Source organism: Natator depressus, chromosome 9, assembly GCF_965152275.1.
Source record: "Natator depressus isolate rNatDep1 chromosome 9, rNatDep2.hap1, whole genome shotgun sequence".
Lineage (NCBI taxonomy): Eukaryota > Metazoa > Chordata > Testudines > Cheloniidae > Natator > Natator depressus.
This window is the reverse complement of record NC_134242.1, coordinates 6,817,157-6,836,242: the sequence shown is the minus strand read 5'-3', so window position 1 is coordinate 6,836,242 and position 19,086 is coordinate 6,817,157. Positions and strand designations below refer to the sequence as shown.

At 43.3% G+C, this 19,086-nt stretch overlaps 1 protein-coding gene across 3 annotated transcripts in view; it reads right to left on the bottom strand.

Moving 5' to 3' along the window:
* The window catches only part of DIS3L2 (DIS3 like 3'-5' exoribonuclease 2), a 270,593-nt gene that overhangs the window by 221,102 nt on the left and 30,405 nt on the right, over positions 1 to 19,086 (bottom strand). For all 3 annotated transcript variants that reach the window (XM_074963408.1, XM_074963406.1, XM_074963407.1), the window contains 2 exons: positions 13,176 to 13,229; positions 8,531 to 8,632 (listed from right to left, as the gene is read on the bottom strand). In XM_074963408.1, coding sequence (XP_074819509.1) covers positions 8,531 to 8,632; positions 13,176 to 13,229 — 156 coding nt within the window. The remainder of the gene's footprint in view (positions 1 to 8,530; positions 8,633 to 13,175; positions 13,230 to 19,086) is intronic.

Genomic DNA, 19,086 nt, shown 5'->3' with positions numbered 1-19,086 from the left:
ATGCCCTTGGCTTTTCCAGGAGAGATGCTCTAAAGGTAGATAAATACACAACAGGGATCATTCTACTGAAAATCTTCATCAGGAACATCAAACTGCTCTAGATCCAAAGAGGGGATATTTCTGCTTCTCCCCTTTTTAAATATCTAGGGGGAACGGTTGTTCAAGGGGCAAGATCACAGCAATCAGACACAAAGCCTACTAATGTGCACCATCAATACATGTCTCCGAAGCACGGTAGGCATTCCCTGTTGTGACCTATTACATGAAGACTTTGGCTCATTCACTTCCAACTACCTTTTATTAAAAAACATGTCTAAAAGCAACATCTGGGGGAAGAGGAAAGTTAATGCAACATTTCCTTCTATGAAAAATAGCTTTTATTTACCCCAGGTAAATATCCCTCCAGCTATTACCACTAAATACGCAGCCAATGTAAAAATTTAAGTGCAGCCCACAGCAACAATAAATTGGACTGTCTCTGTAGCCTCCATCAACCTTTTATAGTTATAACTCTACTCATATGGATACCTTCCTGGCTTCTTAGGTTTTTTACTCTATACTTTGGCAGCATGAGTTATGTTAGGTTATTTTTAAGATGCACAACCATCCATTTCTTTAGCTCTGGTCTCTCCTAAACTCATTCCATAATAAAGAAGAGCTCCAAAGAACTTCAGTGATCACTACACTCCCATTCTCAAAACAGCATTATTCTGATAGCCATGTGATACTGTGATTCCTAAAACATTATCAGGGCTAACAAAAGAAAATCTTGATTTGGATGAATGAGAAGCAAATAAAAAATGTTTGCTAAAGCATGTCCAAAGTTAACAATCCCATCTAGAGGTTTGACTAACACTACATATGTTTACGTCAACAGCTGTGTGTGGTAGCTGTCCAGGATATACCATTATGTTTATACTGTGCATGACAATGCTTCTTGACGTCTGTTTGAATTTAATTTTTCCTTCCCTTTAGAGGTTGCCAAATATGTCAACAATAGTCACTGTTGGGCAAAGTGAATTTTTGTCAACATCTACTAGAGTTTAAAGTGTTTAAAGAGAGTTTTAAGTGTTTACCTCGGACACATGGCCCTAAAAGGAGCAGGTCCCGACTCCATCCATCTAAGACTACCCACAGCCTTATATTACATCTTACCTCTCAGAGTTCCCTGAGGAGCACAGAGTTTCCTAGGCTAGAAAGGGTTACAGTTTTTAGTGCTTGGGCCACTTCAGTGCCAGAATGCTGGAATACCTCCCCTCCTGTCAGACAAACAGCCCCATGCTACCCACAAAGCAGTCATTCTCAACCTTTGGTCCATGGAGCTCTTTCTATAAGACCATTAGGATAGACTCATAAGAGTGCAGGAAATATTGGACCACCCCCTCTCCAGTCCTCCATGAGAGGTAATGATCATGGTAAACGGGTCTCATTTTGAAAGGCTTGCTGAATTTCGATACTGCTTGGGCTGTTTGTTTGTTTTAAATGCTTTTGTGCTGAGCACACTCAGCTATCCCCTACATATGGTAGCCAATGATATGCATACATAAAATCTATCCCTCCCAGCACTCCTGACTGAGCATAATGGGGCAACTCGGTGACAGTAATAAGTCCTATACTAGATACTGTTTTCAAAATACAGTAGAACCTCAGAGTTACGAACACCTGGGGAACAGAGGTTGGTTGTAACTCTGAAATGTTTGTAATGCTGAACAAATCATGGTTGTTCTTTCAAACATTTACAACTGAACAATGACTGAACACAGCTTTGAAACTTTACGATGCAGATGAAAAATGCTGCTTTCCCTTTATTTTTGTAGTATTTTACATTGAACACAGTACTGTATTGACTTTTGGTTTTTGTCTCTGCTGCTGGCTGATTGTGTACTTCCAGTTCCAAATGAGGTGTGTGGCTGACTGGTCACTTCGTAACTCTGGTGTTCTACTGTAAGGCCCTAAAATGTTACCGATACAGACAGACAAGTGAGCCAGGTAATATCTTTTATTACCTCACCAACCTTCTCTCGCTAATATCCTGGGACTGACACGGCTCCTACTGCACAGCATACAACAGTAGAGAGAGCAATTCATGGCGGAGTCGTCATGCAACACTCTACATGATAAGCTACTATTCTGTAAGCACTATGAATTGGGCCAAGAACTCAAGCCCCAAATAATAACAAGTAATTAATGTGTTATTTTCTACCAACAAAATAAGTCTCCCATGAAAAAGCAACATGTAAGTCTGAATTAAACAAATACTATAAAGTGATAGAGGATGAAGTGGAAATACTACACAACAATTAAGGATGAGGTGGAAGAGCAGGTTGCAAGGGAAGATTAAATGAAGTGTGTCCCTTCTTATACTATTACCCTGCTTTCCTCTTTTCAGTGGATTAGAAAAATATTGCTATAATAATTACATGAACATTTTGCACCATTTAGGTTATTCTACTACAAGCTGTATAATTATACAGGATTTGAATTCTGAGGATGGATGTAAGCATGGTTATACGCTAAGTATCTGAAGAAATATGGTCTGAGAGTCAAATTACTTTCTTTTTAAGAGCCAAATCATTTGAAAGTTACCATAGTTCCTTAAGGAATGCATCTGATGAAGTGAGCTGTAGCTCACGAAAGCTTCTGCTCAAACAAATTGGTTAGTGTCTAAGGTGCCTCAAGTCCTCCTTTTCTTTTTGCGGATACAGACTAACACGGCTGCTACTCTGAAACCCATAGTTCCTTAGTTATATTATACTTGAAGCCACTAGGCAAAAAAAGGATGTGTGAAGAACCTCTGAAATATAGCATCGACACAGCCTCTGCAACTCCCTTAGCTCTGTTTTGGCAGGAGGCCATAGGTTGCGCTCTTCAGAAATGTAAGCTAATAATCTTCTGGGCCTAAAGGTCAATTTCCCATTTTAGTGGTGCCAGGTCAAACTTGTTGACTTTAGAGCACAACTGATAATAAGAAAAGATATACAAGATCAGGAAAGGAAGGAGGCTGCCCCTGAGAATAGGTTTCAGAGTAACAGCCGTGTTAGTCTGTATTCGTAAAAAGAAAAAAGAAAAGGAGTACTTGTGGCACCTTAGAGACTAACCAGTTTATTTGAGCATGAGCTTTCGTGAGCTACAGCTCACTTCATCGGAAGAACTCACATGGTGAAGATGGAGCCGGAAGTAGCTCTAGGACCACACAAAGCTCTCACAGAGGATATAAATGTGTCCAAAACTCCTCTCAGTCTGCTTAAGACCAGGCAGAGTGAGCAGCTCACCAAATGCTACGCAACATGTACGTTGGGCGGGAAGGAATTTGAGGAATCCAAGCCCCCAGAATCTCCCCATTCCCACCATGCAGCCAGAAAGTGGAAGGATGGGGAAAGAAGAAAAGAAGTATTTCCTTCCGAACTGCCAAGGAGCTATTTCATAAAGCATGGTCACACATCTTTAGAATCTCAGCTCCTTACCCCGACACTACTCTATTATGTTTTCACCATGACGACTCAATCTCACGCTATCACATCACAACTATTTGGGCCTCTGCTCTCAACACAGTTTCAAGGTTGAAGACCCAAGCCATTCACATCGTCAGTTCTTCAGGCAAATATACTAATTTACAAGACCAAAACCCTTTGTTATGCAAGCTATATCCCACACTCCCCCACAATTCATTTAGTCCCCCTAACCTGCACTGGAGTTCTGAGTGCTCCAAACCTAGCATTTAGGATGTGGCAGCATAGTAGGACCCAGCACAGAGGATCATCATTAAGGTGGGAAATCTGAGGTAGGGAACCACCTGCTTTGGGAAAAGCAAGTTCTCACTCCCAGGACTGTGACCAGGCTTTTCTGGAATGCAGAAGGCACAAACGTATCAGATTGCTGTCCTAACAACCAAATCCCTTGTGATATAAAGGATACCAACAGAACAAGTCTTCAGACAGTCAAGCACCCAAGTGAGTTGGAAGTAGTAAAAAATAAAAACCATTAACATGCAAAAGGTCTGTCAGATGCAGCAGAAATGCAGAGAACAGCAACAGGACATTTACACCATCCTTATTGGCCTGGATAAAACATTTGGCACAGTCAGCAGACCTGGGCTTTGGCAATTATTATGTAAGTCTGGTTGTCCAGAAAAATTCACCAACATTCTGAGGCTATTTCACGATGGAATGATTGGCCAAATCTGCATAGAATATGTTCAGTTTGACCCATTTCCTATTACTAATGGTATTAAGAAGCGCTGAATAATTGGTCCACTCTTGTTTAATCTCTTCTATGCAAAAATGCTCAGTGTAGCTACAAGAGACCTGAATGCCGGTACCAGGATGTTTCCAATCCTCTGGAAAATCATTTAATCTGAACAGGCTGCGATCATCCATGAACGTCTTTGAAGCAATTGTTCATAAACTGAGGTATGCTCTAGGGGCACATATTCTAAAAGATATAAAATCGATTACAGACAGATTTGCAGAAAGGTATGGGCTGACAATCAACCTGAAAAAAGACAAAGGTCATGTATTAACCTATGCTAGGAAAATCCTACATAAAAGTCACCATCAGAAACACACAGAGAAATGCCACAGACGTCTGCTATCTTAGTAGTATATTGTGGAATGATGTCACTGTAGACAAGGAGTTGACAAGTCATATCAACAAAGCTAGTTCATCATTTGGCAGACTATCAGGCAGAGTCTGGCAGAAACACAGTATTGAGCTTGAAACCAAGTCTGTAAAATAATTGTGCTCTTCAACTTGCTTAATGGGTGAAAGATCTGGACATACTACAGGCATCACATTAAGCTTCTAGATAAATTCCACTTATGACATCTGTGTGCCATACTCTGCCTCACATGGCAGGATAAAGTTACCAATGAGGTTCTGGAATGCAGTCACTCTACAGGGCTTGAAGTCAGGCTTATCACATCACAGTTACGCTGGGCTGGTCAATTGTTAAGGATGGATGACACCAGAATGCCAAGGCAGTTGCTGTGTGGTGAACTGAAAGTGGATAACTGCATACAAGGCGGCCAGAAGAAACACTTCAAGGTCACACCAATGCATAACTCAAAACACTGCAACGTTGACGCTGGTAGCCGGGAGTCGTCAGCAAGAGGTAGGTCACGCTGGCAAGCAGCCAGCAATAATGGGGTTACCCGGCTCAAGATTAACTGCAGCATAGATCTTAATGTACAGAGATTGAGTCGTAAATAGCAGCATACTCAGCAGACACAGATTTTAACCCCTTCCTCCTCATCGAGGTACCTGTGCACTTCATGAGGAAAGGACTGCCACTCACACATCGGGCTTTTTAGCCTTAACCGTACACACAAGAGGTAAAATTGGCGTCAGCGTCATCTTCGATCACGAAGGACAATAACAAGTCAAGTTTATAATTACTTGGCAAAATTAACCGTAATAAATCCCAACACAGTCCTGTGGCACCGTTCCCAAAAAACTAATGCAAACAAATTTTCATAGCAACGAACTCCAAGAAACTAGGGAGCTGGGATGCCCCCACTGACTAAGCTGCTGATGGCAAGAAACAGACTGGGACATAGTGCAGCACAGGGGCGGATTTAGAGTTAGTGGGGCCCTGTGCACAGCTTCATTTTCAGGGCCCTTCCCTCGGGACCTAGCCAAGAAAAAGAAAGCCAGACCCCTGTCCACCCCAGACGCGATTCCAGACCAGGGCGCGGGCCGTGGGGCAGCAGCCGGGACCACAGGCGTGGGAACTAGGGGTGTGGGCAGGGCTGCCAACAGAATTGCTGGGCCCCTGGGCAAGGTGAGGGACCAGCTGTGGGCTAGCCTCCCACAGCCAGCCCTTCAGCGCTGCCCGGGCCATGCCACCTGGGGCTCCAGCGGCAATTTAAAGGGCCCAGGGTTCCAGCCGCTGCCAGGGGCCCTTGGCCCTTTTAAATCTCCAGGCTCCAGGGAATCTGCCCCTTCCCCCATCCCCATCGGCAGCCCTGGGTGTGGGAGGTGCTGCAGCACCCCCACGTTTTATGCGGGACTCTGCTGCCGTCCCGCACCACTTATGTTAAAACTTATTGTTAGGAGCACAGAACCGCCCGGGCTCCTGGGGAGACAGGGAAGGGCCCAGGCCTGAGCCCGGCCACAGGGGCTGCAGCGCAACCGCGGGGGCTAAGGGGGATGGCAGCCACCTGCTTTCCAAGGACCCAGCAGCCAGGGGAGGCGAGCAGAGATCAGCGCACGGAGGCAGCGGGGTGCTCAGGTAGCCACTGACGGAGCCGTGCCCCCGGCCCTCACCTTCAGGTGGGTGTTCAACCCACGTGGGTCTCTGGTTGCTTCTCCGGGCCGGCCAGAGTGGGGCCGCCGTGGCGCCTGAAGCTGTCCTCGGCCATGAAGATCTTGGTGTCTCCTTCTCCAGCCCCATGGAAGCTCTGCTCTGGGACACCCGGGGTCCCAGCTCCCGCCCCACGCCCAGGACTCTGTGGGCTCCGCTGCCACCCCGCTAGCTGGCCTGGAGAAGCAGGCAGAGACCCGCATGGGCTGAACACCCACCTGAGGGTGGCGGGGGGGGAAGGGGGGCACAGCTCCATCGGCAGCCACCTGAGCACCCCGCTGACTCCGTGCGCTGATCTCTCTTCGCCTCCCCTGGCTGCTGGGTCCTTGCAACGCAGGCAGCTGCGATTCCCCCTTAGCCACCGCAGTCACGCTGCCGCCCCCATGGCCGGGCTCTGACATCTCCCTGTCTCCCCAGGAGCCCGGGCGGTTCTGTGCTCCTAACAGTATATTTTAACATAAGTGGTACAGGGTGGCAGCGGAGTCCCGCATAAAACGTGGGGGTGCTGCAGCACTCCCTGTACCTTTAATTCCCATGCCTATGTTTGGGGGCCCCTGTCATTGGGGGCCCGGAGCCACAAGTATGTTTCGAGGTAAATCCGCTCCTAGTGCATCACCTGCATGGCTTAACACACTCCTGTAGGTTCTGAGAACTTAATTTAGCAATGTTGAATTCACTGTGGAAGAGTCAGACTCTTGCACTATGAAGATCTAAAGCCTTCTGGGTTATCCGCTTTCAGCCTGACCCGCACTTCTTGCCACTTTTACCACTTTCAGTGTTTTGCCTGCAGTGGGAAGAATCCTTCTTCTTTAAACTTGCTGACAGGTTTACATGCATTTAGTGATCCAACCACTACAGGAGTGAACATGGCTCTGCTGAACGCAGCTTTTCTCTCCTTTAAATGGCTACTGAATAAAGCTTGCCTCACCCTAATAATTGTTTGATTTTCAAAGGAGTTAAGTCATCCATAAGAGCAAACAGCTCTTCCACATTTATATAGGCACAGGAATATATTTGCAGCATGTTAGTTCCTATTTAATACTATGACAGTATAATCACCCTTTGTGTAATGTAATTTCGCCAATACATTGTGCAATAAGCACACGAGTCTTTTGTTCAGAGTCCTTTTACAATGATCTCGAAAGAAGAGTTAAATGTTCCATGCAGTCATTCTCCCTCTGCAAGAGGGGACAGGTTCAGCAAATAGCCAATGGAAGGTCTGGTAAATGGAAATCTAAAACTTTCCCCCACAAGTCTGCTTCAAACAAACACTGGGCACGAAGGTGGCTAAAGAGCAAGCCAGGAGCACTAACCTGACAGGACCTTCACCTCACTGAACAGGCAGGGTTATTACTTTTGTCCTAGCTAGGACTCATCAATTAAAGAGACAATGCATTCTTCACATCCCTGAAAGGAATTCAAAATCCAGATATTTAGGTCTGGAGAAGAATTTGCAGCACTTCTGTCGTGTTCAGACTTAAGCACATAGCCACACGTGCTAGCTTCCCCTTAGTCTCCCAACAAATGGAGACCTGCAGTAAGGATTTCCCTGTGCAAAGCTGCCAACATATTTACTAGCAACAAATAAAATAATCCAGCCATTTGATATGACATCCTGGGCATTGACGGGTGGAAGGAAAAAAAAACGAAAATACTCTTAGAAGGAGTGAACGTCTACAGGAGACGGAGACAGAAGTGATAAATATGCTTGCATTGTTCAAGTTATTTCACATGTTCTTCATTTGTGCAAGACCTGAATGGTCATGAGATTCGGAGTTGGGACAAGGCAGGTACTCCAAGCCTCGGGCCCCACAAACTTCTGGGTGCTATCGGTTAATTAAGAATTGCAAATAGTATGCTTTAAATATACACACACTGTCAACTGCGCTCAAACAGCCAATCGAAACCATTCAATGCCATAAACATGAAGCCAACTAAAAAAGCCATCTGTCCCATTCATATTCTGGGTTAGGGTGGTGGACAAAATACAAACCTCCTGAGGCAGTGGCAGATAGGGCCTTCACACCAAAGGGGTGTGGCCTAGTGTTTTAGGCATAGCTTTTCAATGATAAACTTTTAATCTACTAAAATATTAGTCACAATTTAGCTACGAGATTTGTGGACAGTTCTCTATTAGTATATGGTATACACCATACATGAATAAGATCAGTGGAGATTATTATAATCGGCTCTTTCTGTGCAAGCCATAGAAATGAACATGGGACTGACCTTCCATTGCTCCTTGGGAAGCAGTTTCACCACCACAATGTCACCATTTAGGGCTCTGTTGCGAGCAACCACCCCATCAATAAAGATATCACGAATCCCATCCTATGGAAAGGGGAAAAAAATATGAAATATCAAAGCACAAAATACTAAGCTATATTTACTGCAGAAGTTTAAAAATATTCTAGCGACAAAAAACGACAGCGCACACACCCTGGGGATATGGAGATACATATTTAAACGTTACATAACACAGCAACAAGTCTGTTGTAACTGCAGCCAGCCGCAGTCTGTTCTGCCCCCTGCCGTCCAGAACCCCACCTTCTAAAAGAAATGACCTTGATTTCTGTAGCCCCACCCCATATACCCCCCGCAGCTACTCCACACAGCAGGGTTAGCTTCCCAGAACACACTTGACACTCAGCTCACAATCTAGATTTGGTTTGGGAGGGGGTTGCCCACCTGGGGTCAAGGAGGATCAGGTTTAATCGCAGAGGTTTGTAGGTTTTTTAGGGAGTGGAGGTTTCATTTTCACACCTCTTTTGGTCAAGTTAATCTACTGCTTTCATTTTCACTCCCTTGTACTTCGGCAAGCTGATAATTGCGTGTGGCTGGTTGCAGAACACCATGAACCTGTAAAACCCTAGAAGCATTTAGTATTAACCTGTGTATTAAGACATGTTCTCCTATTGTGAAGCCTTATCCCCTTTTCTTGGCTTTAAGGCATAAGATGACTGTGGGTTTCTTTAGGTGATAACTTTTTTTTCAAGAACACAACAAAAAGTCAACCTTAAGGGAACTAAAATCTTAACCACACTGGGGTTTTATTGCAGTTCCTCAAATACATGCTCACAACTCTCTAGTACCGGATAAGAGCTCATCTGCAGCATTACTATTATGTGCAGTCTTCAGGAAAAAGAGTAAGCATATCTAATAAGGCCTCAGATTTTTCAGGGTACCATCACGTAAGCATTCTGTTCTGCCTAAATAGCAAAATAACAGAGGTGGGACACTGCTGTCCTGTGGAACCGAGGCCATCCTCCAACCGAGCAAATTACTCTTAGAAAGAAAAGCAGCAGCAGCCCAACAGCTGTGTCAAAGCTGCCTCCCATGACAAGATGCAGAAAAATTGCAAAGCCTGTTGGACCAACATAATTCAAATTGGAAACTTTTCTTTTCCAAAGGCCAGATTTTTGCACATGGCCCTACCTCTCTTCTCCCACCCCCACCCCGCCCCGAGCGAGATCCACCACATATACAAAAAGGACAATTCAAAGCCTCGTTTTTAAAAAATGCCCTTTTTTTTTTTTTTTTTATAACCTAGCTGTACAATTCCATAGTAATGCTGGCTTGTTCCAGGGCAGAAGGAAGTTGGGATGTGGGTTAATTTGTTTGTGCCATGTATTTTTTTGCAAAAAAAAAATTAAAAGTAGTTTCTCCATCTGCCAACAGCAGCTCTGGAAGTGCTACGCCAGCCCATTGAAACTATGCTGCTAGACTAAGCAAGAAGGGATTTTCTTTTTTTGATTTGCAGCCAATAGCTCTCATTTTAAACAATTTACTCCTATATACAGATTTTTAACACCAGTTATTTCAATGCCTGCTAGAGCAGCGGTAATTAAAAACTGGCCAACACTACCATAAAGCTTTTTAAAGTAACATGTCATAAAAATGCAGCATTTGTTTACTTAGTGCTTCAGAACTGTGGTCTATAGAGTTAACTCACACGCTCCCAAGTGTCTGGGATTTCCCATTTTTTTGTTTCCTTCCCCCCACACCAATTCCTCACACTCCAAACCATCACCTTTTTGCATTACTAATGTAATTACAATGGGCTTGAATGGCAACACAGTACTGGGGTAACTTGCAAGGCCTACACTTCTACCGAGGTGTTTACGCTGTATTTGTTGCAGTAGCATCAGAGCACATTACAGCTTGTAAGAGGATCGGATTCTCTGCACTCATCTCCCATTCGACAAGATGTTTTATTACTATATAGCCTTCACCGAACAACAGTAGCAGCCTTCTACATTTCTGTTTGACAGCAGGGAGATTTGTGGTCATTCTAATCTCTTCCGGAAACAAGTTCTACAGTCATGGGCCAGCTGCCAAGAAAGCTCCGTCTCTCATGTTCAAGTGTCTCACTCTCCAAGATGACAATTCCACCGTTCAAAAGATCACAGGTACTGAAAGCAGTCAAGATTGCAGCATGCGAGGCAGTGTTCTAATAACTTGGGTCCATCCCATGGAAGGCTTTAATGATAACGCTTTTACCTTGACTCGCCATTCAACAGTAAGCCAGCGTACAGCGCAGCAGTCTGGACCAACATGCTCGTAGGGACTTGTGACATTAAAGTGACCTGCTGCTGCACTTGAACCAAAATAAGCATAAGGCTGGTATAATAAAGCCCAGAGGTGACAAATGCAAGGGGTCGCTGTAGCCACGTCCGGTCTGACAGAATGGGGTGCAATGCCCAGACTAGCTGCAGAGGGAGAGGAAGACTTTTCACAGCTGTAGCTATTTCAGTATCTGGCAACAATGGGGAATCTAGCAGGATGCTAAGACTGCAAGCCATTCTTCTATACTTCATGGAGGGTTATGCTAATGGCGAGTTCCCCAAATGTAACCCTCTCCTTACAATGACTACTTCCACCTGGCCCAGATATATCATCCTCCAGGGGCTGACTCTTCCGACCACTGGGCAATGGTGCTGTTTGCATGATTTAACCCAGGAAGAAAAGAGAGTGATGGCAGAAATGTAACCCTTAACTAACATCCCAGTGCCTATGTATTCCAGAACACAAAACTGTGAGTGATCTGCTTCATCATGAGGTAATAGCTAAGCACTCGGGGGAGTAAGGATAGAGCTCTTTGCTTGTGTACACAGTTAGACTTAATGACAGGTTTCAGAGTAGCAGCCATGTTAGTCTGTATTCGCAAAAAGAAAAGGAGTACTTGGGGCACCTTAGAGACTATCCAATTTATTTGAGCATAAATTGGTTAGTCTCTAAGGTGCCAGTGGACTTAATGTTTAGCTAGTGTTTTGTGGTTTAATAGGATAGGTTTAACAGTCTACACTTACCTCATTCATAAGAACATAAGAATAGCCATACTGGGTCAGACCAAAGGTCCATCTAGCCCAGTGTCCTGTCTACCGACAGTGGCCTATGCCAGGTGCCCCAGAGGGAGTGAACCTAACAGGTAATGATCTAGTGATCTCTCTCCTGCCATCCATCTCCACCCTCTGACAAACAGAGGCTAGGGACATCATTCCTTACCCATCCTGGCTAATAACCAATAATGGACTTAAGCCTCCATGAATTTATCCAGTTCTCTTTTAAACCCTGTTATAGTCCTAGCCTTCACAACCTCCTCAGGCAAGGAGTTCCACAGGTTGACTGTGCGCTGTCAAGAGAGCAAGCAGAGAGGAGTACAGAACATTACCCATTTTCACACCAGGACTGTCAGTGCCAGTTTCAGGAAGCACTGGAGACCGCTATTATGAGTTTCCTCCCCAGTGACTCTCAAGAATCTTCCCCTTTGCACCAGCACAAATAATACAAGTCTTCCTCTATGGAAAGAGGCTTAAAGATCATTTTCTATGACTGACCGACCACAGAAGCTAACACAAATCTCTGGACTTTCAATCCTGACTCCAAAATAATTATGCCCCAAAAGTAGGAGCAATATTAAACACAACCAACAACTCAGTGTCTGAGCAAGGCCCTTTTTCTCCTCTACCTCAAAACAAAACCTAATTTCAACATGAAACACACTGTCACATTAGGACATGAAGCCAACTAAACTTTGATCAACTCACTACAAAACAAGTGTCCTCAACTACACCAGCAGAAAGGTAACCTTGCCTAAAGGAGGCCCTTCAAATCACAAGAGTCCTTCCATTGAATGAATAACCAACGTAAAGAAATGGCCCCCTGAGACAGCAGTGAACCTCAAGCCAAGCTATACACCAGTGGTTTTCAACCTGTGATCCACGAAACCCCGTGGGTCCGCAGATTATGTCTAAGGGGTCAGTGAAAAGTTATCATTACCACAGAACAGTGGTTTACAACCGTTGGTTCCCCAGACCCCTGGGGATCCGCAGACCATGTCTAAGATTTCCAAAGGGTTCTATTTAAAAATTTTTAGGGATCCACAAATGAAAAAAGCTTGAACCCCACTACTATACACAGCTTGCGCAAAAGAGGGTACATTAGAAGGAACCATGCATGATACTTTTGGACCAACTTTATAAATTAGCTCATGCAGCAGATCGAAAATGGAGAGCATATTTGTTCAGGAAAGATTAATTTAAATCCGTGGAAAAATCTATAAATCCTCTGTAGCCATAGACCAAAGGTTTACAATTACACTAACTAGTGGTCCTCAAACCTGGGCTCAGCTGGTGTCTTTGGATTAGAAACAAGTGTCCCCACTTTCATCAGAAGTTCAGAGACATTAAGTAGCACTTTGCAGTGTTAAAAACAGTTTTTTTTCCACACTATGTACATACCTTAACATTTATTTTAATGTATCCTAACTGGTACATCTTGTTACACAAATCAAAGTGACATTTCGTACCCAGTACAACTACTATCTTCATACACATTCATTTAAGAACTACAAAGAATTATAAATTATACTTACTGGAGATGGAATGAAGGCTTCATGGTATTTCTTAGGATTTATTCTCAAGGGTCCCTTAATAAAAAAAAAAAAAAAATCAAGATTACGTCTGGAACATTAGTTTTATGTAGTATTAGTTAAACTGGATGTCTACGAATAACATATTTACTTTGAAACAGGATAGATATATCTGAATTTCCACTGCAAATCTTAAATTTTGAGATTAGTACCTGTGTGTTGGAACCATTTAAATCCAAAACTAAGTATATACGTCCACCCAGACGCAACCCCTTCCTCCACTCTCCACCTGCCAAACAGCTAGAAGTCGGGTTCTCAGATTCTGTCACACATTACACCACAAACCAGAATACTCCAAAAAAAGGCTTTTCAGAATTAGACATTGACATCAATTTTTATTGAGCACTGAAACTACATTCTTCTTCTATTTTTCCTAATTTTAAGATTCCCAGGATATCTCAACTGTAGTGAAAATTCACAGTTCTCAGTTACATAAGGTTTTCCAAAATGACATGGGAATGTTATACTAAACTTGGTTACTTTGTATTTGTTTGCATCAAGAATCTTTATTGTTTGTATTGCAGCAATGCCTAGGAGTCAGTCATGGACCAGGGCCCCATTGTGCCAGGCACTGTATAAACACCGAAGAGGATGAACCCTGGCCCAAATCCAAGTTACCTGCGAAAGCACGGCAAGTTGTACTAAAACCATGGATTCTGCAATATAAATGCACAAAAACAAAAATTCTGCTTAGGGTAAACGACAAATACTCCGATAGCCTGCATGCTTAGCTTCAATGGAATTCATTTACGAAAATATTGGGAAGGGAAGAGAGGCCAGGGGTGAAGACTGACTCAACAGTATATGCTCCTCAAGCAAAACGTGTTATGAGTTAAGTAAACAAGTAGTGAGTTCAGGTCAGACAATCAGCATTTCCCTGTTTTCCAGTTTTGTGCTGCAACCAAGATCAAATTCATTTGGAGTGTTTTTAAATATAGATGCATCAAATGTTACTCATTCCAATAGCAGATACGCTAGTGTGCCACCTTTTCCCATCTGCTGTTACACATCCCCCATCAAAACCACATAAATGATGGTTCAATGAGTTCCTTATAAAGTCCTTTGCTGCTGCTGCTGTTCTTTAAGCAGCCAAGAAACCAGGCCCTCTTTCTTCCTTAGCACCCACCTCCTTCTCAACAGCCACAACGCTTGTTCAGAAAGAAAAACAAATATAACAGAACAGCCCCTGGTTTGGATTATGATGATGTTTTTTGCTCTGTTTTTTGGGGGGTGAGATTGGTTTTGCTTTAAAAAGTTATATCATATATTTTGGGGAGACAGCTTTGGGGATGGATAGGGCAGGAAGGAGAAAGGTTTCTTCCAGCACTGGCTCCCGCCAGAGGGCCAGAACCTTATTGGACTCCAGCTGTGCTTTTGGACTGTCCACGAACATGGATAGTAATCACTCTGTAGTAAGAAAAGTTTAAAAGATGAATTGAAAGGATTTTCCAAAAATAAACAGTTGAGATCCAACATCAGTAACAGGTGTAGATATAGTTATTAACAAATAAACTTTAAATTAGAGAGGACAGTCATTTTCTGCTTCCCCATCGTCCAGGATTAAGAGGTAAAAAAGGAAATTTGAACAGGGGATTATTGGCTATTTCAGAACACTGACATTTCAATCCAAGAGCATCCTGGGAACTGTAGTTTAGATGACTAATTAAAACATTTACTAACTTTTACTCTTATAAAATGAGACAGTATTAACTACAGTTGCATTAATAAATTTCTTTTGCTTTTGATCTGAAATTTTAAAGCCTTTTTTATCCTTGAATTTGGAATGTCTTCAGTTACTCATATGAAATGTATTCCATCTGTGTTTAGCAACCAGAGGACTCACTCACTGGAATTGCTTCCTTATAAATTCGATGCAGCATATTATTTTTAATGCATTCTGGGAAGTGCTCTGAATATTGGAAAATAACCTCTTCACACATCAAAGTTTTGTTGGCTTGAGGAGAAATCTGGTAGTTTGTGAAGTGGTTTTTTTGTTTGTTTGAAGTTTGAAAACACCAACAGCATGAGGACAAATGGACGCCTCATTCTTCAGATCTTATTTGTGCACTTTGCAGCAAGTGGTCTTATTTTAGGCCTTATTTTACTGTACTGTTAATATTGAGATTAGTTACATCGCACACACCTCCCAGGACAGTGGCAAGAAAACAAAGTCCTGTAAGCATGGAGGACACCCTTGGGGAGCAAATCAAAATTCTTCTTGCATAGGCAAAATGAGATCTAGTGCGCTGTGTTTAGTCTCTATTAGGAATGGCACCCACTTAAATGATGGAAAATCCACAAAGGTCTTCTTTCCAGAGAGGCAGTCAGTCATCAAATCACCTGGCTTCTAGTTGGAGATAGGAGGCAGTTATTGGTAGTCATAAGAGGGAGAATAGCTTTTACCATATCAGTCAATTCCTGTTCCTGGCATCTCACCAGCAACGCAGAAGCAAATGAGAAAGCATCCTGCGTCACTCAAGAACAACCCCTTTGGGCAGTTCAGGCCAGACTGTCAAAGAGTCATGTGCAAATATCCCCAACATGCACATGAAAAATCAGGTTTTGCATACACGGCAAGTAAGGCGCCTAACTAGCAGTGTGCACAAATGCCTAATTTGTGGGAGCGTACCAAGTAGCAAAATGTCAAGCCATTTAAAATACAAAAGCTTTACGTATATTATATAATTATCACAAGCATCAGAATGCTTATGTCAAGTAGCATTAAAATACTTTTTCTCTAGCTCTTTCCCTTAAGCAAGAAACTCCCAAAGTTTATCTTAGAAAGCAGATGGACCCTATTATCTGTGCCTATGAAAATCCTATTTACAATGTTGTACATTTCACGCTGTGATATCATATCTGGAACCAGCTACTCTCCCCATCTGCAACGAACAACTGTTCTCATATGTGTATTAGGGGCTGAAGCCCTGGCTGAACAGTCTCATGATGTCACACTAAAGCAGTATTATTTTACAGTAACTTGCAAACAATGGCTGCTATATTTATCAGTGTTTTTATGTCAGCAAAGCCAGTGTTTGGGGAGGAAAGGATTGCAGCAAGGTTTTTAAACATCTCCTGATAGTTCAGGTCGACCTCACACCCACCAAAGAAGTCCTTAAACTTATTAATTTTCCTAAGAGGTTACAAAACTCAGGATTTCCCAACTCTCTCATTTCTTCCAGAGAAGCAGGGCAACAGAAAGATACCAAGACAAAACTTCAAGTATCCCAAATCAAGCACTACATGTAGGCCACCCTAACATGCAGGCACAGATCAGTGTGTGTGGAAAGCACAGAGAAAAGTCAGTGTCCAAATATCTATCCACTGCCGAGGGCTGTTTAAAAAAACCTGCAACAAACCCTATAAGGGAACCCCCACTTTCATACTTGTAAAGAAACTGCTTGCAAAAGGCATTTGGATAGCCAAATAAGGTTCAGTGTCTCTGTAAATCAGAGTGTTTTCTAAAGTTTACGCTGTCACCAGCCCTCAGAGGTCTTGTTTAGTCTGCACCTACAGACTTTTCAGCCATCTCTTGACCTGAAATGATGGTTAATGCATAGCAGGATGATGGAAGTCCCATCGGCTCATGCTGTTTAACACACAACCTGGCTCTGACAAAACGGATATCATCTACTACCTTTCCATGGAGAAGGTAGCCAGTCTTGTTTAACTTGAGACCTGCGTGGATGATTCCAATAACCCTGCCTTGGGTCTGTTTGCTCTTGCCAGGTACTCTTCTACACATGGAGACCAGGAAAGGGGGAAATGCATGAACTTTAAGCATCTGATCCCAGATGTCCATTCTCGTGGCTGGATTTGAGGGTGTCCCATGATCAAGTGGAATTCTGTAGGGCACAGCTCATCATGCTATTTATTGAACTTCCTACTTAAGCAAACTGTGTATCAAACCCAGCATCAGCAGTCATTGAGACATCTAGTCGTGAATGATTTCCGCATCTATGAACAGAAATGCTTCTAAGTCTTAATGACTTGGAACTGTACAGCCATTATGGAAGGCACAGGATTATCTCCCGGGGGTCTCCAATTCATGCCAGTGGACACATGAGCTAGGATCTTCTGGAATAGTTTGTTAAATTACATTGCCATGGACCAATCATCTTCTCCTCAGACTTGAGATCAGAGTGTTTCCTTGCCCCTGTTGAGATGACAGACCTACAGACCATGTTATGTTCTACCCTCAGACATTCATGGACCCAATGAGATTCCAGAATGCTCTGGGAGATTCTACTACTCATCCACAGGTTCACATTGCTGGTGGAAAAGAAAACTCTTGGCCACAGCCATTGACACTGGGACCTGGATGCCTTCTTTCCTAAGGACTGTAATGACAGGTTACCATTGTGTGTTCTCTCAGGTTACCATGGCGTTCTGACGTCCTGCTTGTAGGGACTGATGGAGTGGCTCTTCAATAAGTTCTTTCCTTCCTCAGAGATCTCAGAGAGCAGTGCTGAATATCTGTTCACCTCCCAAGACTCCTGACAAGGTCTCAGAGGGTTTCATTCCTTCACCCTTCCTGTTCAGTGTGTATTTGAAGCCACTGGGGGTTACTGATAAGACACTTGGGGAGAAAGGTTTTGGGCTGCAATGTCCGTGATCAGATACTCAGCTCTGTATCTCCTGTTCATCAAATCCAGACTCTACAGTTTCAATAGTTTCCCTCAGACAGAGAATCGGATGATAGGAAAGTGGCTGCACCACAACCCTAACAAGACACACATGAAGCTTTCTGTCAGAGGGAAACATGAGCTGGAGTGGAAGCTTCATCATTTATAGAGGCTTCTTTTGCTAGAATAATACAGTCTGAGGTCCTCTGGGAGACAACACCTCACATTAATTCTCAGATACCAGCAGCAGCCTGATAGTGCCTTATATCCTCTGGAGCTGCACTGCATCTCTGAGGAAGATCTATGGCTGATCTCTGTATTTATTACCACCTGGCTGTGTTACTGAAACATGTTCCAAGGAATATTCTTAAAGGCCACTCAGAAGCTCTGGTTGCTTCATTACACAGCTGCAGCTCCTGGAGTGTGGAGGCCTTTTCTGGCACAAGCACATAACAGGGGGCTCCAATTCCTTCACTGGGTATTTGCTCCCAGGTGTGGGAGTCTGTAATTATTAGCTAAGGAACCATTGTGAGGCTGCAACTGAAATCAGTTACCATGCTCTGTATAATCCTTTTACAACAGCTAGAGTTGATCAGAAACTGGGCTTCAAAGAGAAACTGACTTACAACCTTAACTATGGCATCCTTACTATGATTCCAAAAATGTTTCAATTAGAGCTAGATGAAAAGGTTTGTAACAAGAATTTGACAAAATTGTTTGAAACCGCAAACATTTCTGAAACTGACTAAAAAAAAAATTTCCCTATGAAATATTGGGACAGTGACAAAGTTTTGGCATGATCATTTGCATAATTTTTCATTTTGAGGTGGGTTGGTTGTCCCTGGTCACATGATACTGGTTCCAGATTCCTGATTGACTGAGCCTGCTCATGTGGTTCAAAGAGCCAGAAGTGACAGCAGGCTACCAGCCATGCCTAGCCGGATAACACCACTAGATCATGTGGTAGGGAAACTGTGTAGAAAGAGAGGACTTGCATGCTCTAGTCAGCTCTTCCTTACGTTGGGACAGTTCATCCAAGCAGCCAAATTCTGACCTTTCAAGACATGGTGTCCTTACAGCACTATGTTTATATGGAGTTTATATGGCTACCTTAATGCTGGGATTTCAATGGCTCTTTCTTAAATACAGTTGGAGTCAGTGTACAGGTCATAAATATCATGGTGTGGCTACACCAGTGAGGTTTTAGTGGGAAACAGGCTGGTTTATCT